The sequence below is a fragment of the Nematolebias whitei genome, chromosome 13 (assembly GCF_014905685.2).
Source record: "Nematolebias whitei isolate Nwh7 chromosome 13, NemWhi1, whole genome shotgun sequence".
Taxonomy (NCBI): domain Eukaryota; kingdom Metazoa; phylum Chordata; class Actinopteri; order Cyprinodontiformes; family Rivulidae; genus Nematolebias; species Nematolebias whitei.
Window position 1 is genome coordinate 4,572,170 of NC_056510.1, and position 5,996 is coordinate 4,578,165.

The 5,996-nt window shown below is 46.0% G+C and overlaps 1 protein-coding gene across 1 annotated transcript in view; it reads right to left on the reverse strand.

Annotated features, from left to right (window-relative positions):
- LOC119419774 (adenylate cyclase type 5-like) overlaps positions 1–4,919 on the reverse strand; it is a 14,498-nt gene extending 9,579 nt beyond the window's left edge. Inside the window, exon 1 of the mRNA XM_037687157.1 lies at positions 3,975–4,919. Coding sequence (XP_037543085.1) covers positions 3,975–4,919 — 945 coding nt within the window. The remainder of the gene's footprint in view (positions 1–3,974) is intronic.
- Between the last annotated feature and the right edge of the window lie 1,077 nt (positions 4,920–5,996).

Below are 5,996 nucleotides of genomic sequence, written 5' to 3' on the forward strand. Positions count from 1 at the left end.
CTTCCTTCCTTGCTTAATTCCTTTTTCCTTCCTTCCTTGCTTAATTCATTTTTTCCTTCCTTCTTTGCTTAATCCATTTCTTCCTTCCTTCTTCGCTTCCTTCCTTCCAGAGTTTTATTAAAATCCATACAATGTGTCCTGACATATTTTACTAACACTACAGACAAACACACAAAGGCTAAATGTTATTGTCCTTCAACAGAAAAGCAATAACGACCTGAAAAGTAGCAAAACATCTATTTTTTGTGTAAGTCTTTAAAAACTGGGATAGAGAGACTTTGGGACTTATTAGATTCCTCCATATTCCTCTGGGAGGTCTGGAGTCAGAAGGATATTAAAATAAATCTTTACTCATGTTCATTCTGGCGTCTTTAAAAAATAACTGTGCTAATAAGTGCTGGTAAAGTAAAGGTTTATGGGCTGCACTGAGCCAAATAAAACCCTGAACTGGATCGGAGCCCAAAAACATTGTTACGAGCGTGGCGGATTTAAAAGTTACATAAACACACGAGAGAGAGCCCGTTTGAGGAGAATAACAACGAGCCGAAGAACTCAGTGGACTTTTAAATTAAGAGTACCTTTAAATAATTACGGAAAATTCAACCGATTTGTGCGAGCAGTTTAACAAAAAATAAAAGTCCACCGGCCTTGAGAAAATGCTTTCAAAGCAAACTGGACGTCACAAAAACTCTACCAGAGGCATTTGGAGGTTCTGAGGTGCACAGAGGCTCAGCAGCCCAGTAAAATGTCTCCCCTGGATCCATCAAGCTCATTAAGAGTCCAGATGAAGAAAAGCTAACACAATTATTGCTTTCCAAAGCGGTGAGCACATTTTGATAAAACAGCTTTGGATCAGGATCCGACATGTTTCTGTTTGTCCAGTTTTTTTTTTCTGTCCAGTTTACTTCTCTTTACTGACGAACATCCAGCGAGGAGCAGTTGTTTGGACCAGCAGTTTTCACTTTTTGGGCATAAAAAGTTTTAATAAATGACGCTCCTGGTTTAAAAGTAGCGCTCGCTCAACTCGTGGTGCAAAGTGAAAACCAACACGACACGAGAAATGCAAGGACTGGATGTAAAATATCATCCAACCCCGCTGGACACATTTCAGAGAGCAGCTGCATTTCTGAGCTGCGGCTCGAAAAAATAAGACGTTCAGCCAAAACGACAATAAAACAAACTCTAATCACCATCCTCTGCATCTCGCTGTGTTCTTAAGATTCTTTGCAGGAATAAAGCCGTGATCCAGTCTTATGACAGGACCTCCCGCCCATCCGCCATCTTTTGCACGGTAATGAAAACAGTTCGCTCCAGCTGCACAAGGAAAAAAGTCTGTTGGTGTAATTCCACCTGTGCCAAGTAAACAGCTGTCATCTCCTCAGGTAACCAGCTGCAGTTCCCATAGCAACCAGCAGATAGATCTCATAGTAAAGAGGGTTGGGTCAGATTACTTTGCAAACGACTGAATTAATTTAACATCTTGTAACTGTTTCAAACTAAATGTAACACAAATTATATATTCAGGACAGGAAGTCGGTCTAATTAAATGACCAAAATCTAAAAAAAAGGTGTAAAGTGAAAACTGAACACAATGATTTTCCCAGACTGGTGAACCTCTGCCCATCTTTACTTCTCACGGGTTCTAGCTCCATTTTTTTGTTTTTTTTTTTATTCCTTTTACTGTTCCTTTTTTATACCGTTTACTTTTACAGCTCTCAACAACCTGGCTCCATTTTATATTACAGATCTCATTGTGCCATATTTTCCTAACAGAGAACTTCGCTCTCAGACTGCAGGTTTACTTGTGGTTCCTAGAGCAGGATGGGAGGAAGATCTTTCAGTTGTCAGGCTCCTCTCTTGTGGAAACAACTTCCAGTTTTTGTCCGTGAGGCTGACACATTGTCCACTGTCCTATAGTTAAGGATGGCTTGGGTTTCCTGAGCTATCCCTTAGTTCTACTGCTTTAGGCTGCTGGAGGACAAACTGACCTCATCTCCTCTCTCTGCTGCTGTCTTTACTTGCTCTACCTGTTTGTATTTGTAATTATTTCTATCTCAACATGAATTTTTGTCTTTCTTCCTATAGAAAGTTCACCTGGACTATAGGAACTGCACCTGGACCTGTCATTCTGTGTCTGTTTCCACTTCCTGTCCTCTCAAACCAGCCGGCTGAAGCAGATGGCCGCTCGTCCTGAGCCTGGTTCTGTTGCAGGTTTCTTCCTGTTAAAATGAGTTTTTTCTTTCCACTGTCTCCTTTGTTCTTGCTCAGGATGGAGACGGCGACGAAGTGAAGATTTAACACAAACTACTGCTTCCTTAGATAGAGAACTTTTACTAATTGGCTTTTTTATGTACCAGAATGTGAATGTTTCTTTCAGTGCCCTGAGACGTCTGTTGAGACTCAGTGCTGAAGAAATAAACTCAAGTGAACTGAACTTTCTGTGTCGCTGCCATTAAATTCAAAATTACCTTTTTTTTTTTTTTTTTTTTTTTTCAAAATAATGGCACCGTTTCTGTTTCAGTATTTGATTTGTTTCATTGTGAATAAAATAGGTGTTGATTTGTAAATCATTGCGTTCTTTTTTTAATAACATTTTACAACACCCCATCTTCTTGGGAATCGGGATCATATATATTTTTATCCATAATCAAGTTGTAAACAAATGTGCTAATTTCCTGTATTAAAATTATCCTCCAACACCAGCGCTCTTCATTCAAAAATTCCTCAGAAGTCGATGAGACCCTCTTGGTTCCCAGCAGGTTCTGGTTCTGACCATTTGCCTTTTCAGTTAGCCCCAGTGCCTGGAGCAGAACGCACCCACTGAGCTGACCTGCGTGGAACCGTTTCTAATAACAGAGTGGAAGAAACACGGGCAGCGACACTCGTCACGCGCTTTCCAGGAACTAATTTATAGATTAGTGCTCTTATCTGAGCTGTTCATGGCACAGAGAAGCTCACTTTTATTACGTTCAAGGACAAACGATGACCTCCACACTGTTTTCAGATTAATTGTGACTTTTATCAGTCGTTTTTTTTTATAAAAAAACATCTGTAAATTTACTGACAATGTTTGTATTGTGATAAACACAACATTAAACCAGACTTTAAGTCTTTCCTACTACAAAATAAAACTCATTTGGGAAATCAGGCTCCAGTTTAAAGCTTCATGCTTCACTTTACGACTGCCACCGTTTCATAAACCATGTATGTTGCTTTAATTGAAAGTTAATGGTTTAGCTCCAAAGTGCAGTTTGTTCCTTATGTTTATTATTGAGTGTGTATTTCTATCAATCAGGCCTACGTCATCAAAAATGTTGAATAAAAATGTAGTTTAATTAGTTAAAGTTCAGACACAAACACTGAGCATCACTTAAAGTGACAAACTAAGACTAAAATTATGAGAATATCACACAAGAACTTTGAAAAAACAGTGTTTGTTATTGAACTGCAATTATTACAAATGAGAGCTAATAATTAATTAACCTTTATCCTCAGTTTTTATGTGTAAAATGTTAGATGTAAGGATTTTTTCAATGCATTTTGTAGGAACATGTTCTTCAAACTTCAAAAGAATGTGAGATCTTCCTTCAGAAAGTTTGACCCAGTTTTGTTGGAGAAATTTTTACTTGTAATAGTTTATAGTACAGCATAATTAAAATACTGACTGTGCTGGTATTGTCTGCCTTTTACACGGTTAATATGGAAAAACACTTTATTTTAAAGATTTTTTTATTTTTTTTTAGAAAACAAATGTTTTTCCAAACTTCTTCAGACCTGGACCAAACTCCAGACATCCACTTTAACTTCTCTAAGTTTACCTTTAATCTCATTCTTGCACCTCCTAAAACACGTTCTGTGTCGTTATTCTTGTTCTGGAGCTTCAGGTGAGCGCAGCGGGAGGCGCAGGATGGCACCGTGCGTATTTGCGCACGACTGCGTAAAATCGCACTTTCACAAATAAAGCCCGGTCTTACCTGTTTCCACAGAAAGCTGTCCATCCCGTTTATCATCCAAGAAATGGCCACGTGCACGGCGGACAGCACGAGCCCAGTGATGACCGCCGCGCGCATCCTGACGGGCAGCAGGGTGTAGATGACGTGGATGAAGAACACGGTCCACCAGATCCCCTCCGAGGCGCTCCTGGGCTGCACGAGCAGCACCCCGATGACCTGGACCACCAGGACCAGCAGGATGACCACGTAGCACACGACCCACATGTGGTCCTGGTGGAAGCCGCTCCTGTTGCACACCACGATGAGGGTGAGCGTGAAGAAGATGGCCACGGAAAACACCACCACGAACGTGACGCTCGGTCCCGCTGCGCCGCCGGAGCAGTGGAAGGCCAGCATGACCGTGAACACGAGCACGAGCACGGCCATCAGCATGGTCAGGCTGCTCTGGTTGAGGCGGAAGAAGTAGCGCTGGTAGAGCCGCTCCAACTTCTCCGACTGGAACTTCTTGGACCTGAAGACGTGCACGACGCTGACGCAGCACGCCGCCAGGGAGACGTTCACCTCCGGCATGGTGACCGCCTCCTCCTCGTCGCTCCTCTTGCCTCTGCGCTCCTCCAGACCCAGCTCCACGGACTTGGGCCTCACCTCGTCCTCTGGACGCTTGATGGACGCGCGGTCGTGGTCTCGGTTCTCCTCGCCATGGTCCTGCCAAGCCGAGCGGGACCGGAAGCTGACCCTGCTGACGGTCGTGGAGGCCCGGTCGGGTGGTCGCGGCCGGCGGTCCGGGTCATCCTCCTCCCTCCACCGGCTGTTGGTCCGGGTGAGCTTCCTGCGCGGAGACCTGGCAGAGTATGGGCACCCGTTGGCCACAGAGTCGGACTCCCCCCAGGCTGATCTGTGCTCGGGCCCTCCCCTCAGCCCCGGCGCACCGACACCGGGAGGGCTGACGCTGTTCGACCTGGACATGATCGTGGAGGGACCAAATAAAGAGGCAGGAGTCTGTTCAGTCACAAAGTTAAATATCCACCTGAACGCCCCATGGTCCCCCCATTGAACCTGAACGCCCCACGGTCCAGCTGCTTTTCTAACAGAGAGGGTGTCAAATCAATGGACGCGTCACAGGGGGGGCAGTTGGGCCACGAGAGGCAGGAACACCTGATCCAGGTGGATTCGCCTCTACATCATCGGGCCCAATTAGCCGTGGAGATAGTGCACGGCAGCGCGCGCGTGTACATGGAAGAAATGCATCCCACGAGTCATCAGATGGTCCCCGGAGATCATAGCGCAGCACAATCAATTAGAGCCTGTTAAAGGCGAGCTCCCCTGCTTCTCCTGACGGATGCAAAGAGCTCCTGGAGGTTCTGGTTCGGTCCAGTCGGGTCTTCATGCACCTGTACTCCCCCACGAGCATCTCAGCTCTCGGTAGTGGGAGCCACACTCAAAACAAGGCATCATCACGACCCGCATCCTCCTCATCCTCGGGCTCAAGATAATTCAGCCTGTTGGTCGCAGCATGCGCCACAGCGCGAGACGTGTACCTGCGCGCGGACTGAGCGGCCAGCAGCTGTCCATCATCTGCTCAGGGCCAGATGGAGAGGCTCCTGGGTCTGCCCGCGGAGAAATGTTGGAAAGTGTCCGATCCCGTGGCGCAGCGCGCATCCCTGGACAGCTCGCTCCGTTTGTGTGCGTGCGCGTGTGGGTGCGCGCGTCGGGAGCGTGGCATCACAACATATTTACCGATGATTACTGCTTTAATGAGCATTCAACCAAGTGTGCTTCCTGTGGCCCGCCTTCCCTCCGCGCCGCCATTGGGCAGCAGGCCGGGGTGAGTCACTCTCAGGGCGGCTCTGATTGGACCGCGGCCCGGTCAGTCCGGCCCGGAGGATCCGATGAACCAGGGGCGGGTCTGTGGGCACAGCTGGAAACCCACGCGTGGACTGAAGGGACCAGTTTCTCCTTTCCCATTTATTTATTTTTAGATTGTATCCCAGAGTTCATGGTGAAAAAAAAAAAACACATTTAATGTGGAAATGACCAGTTTAA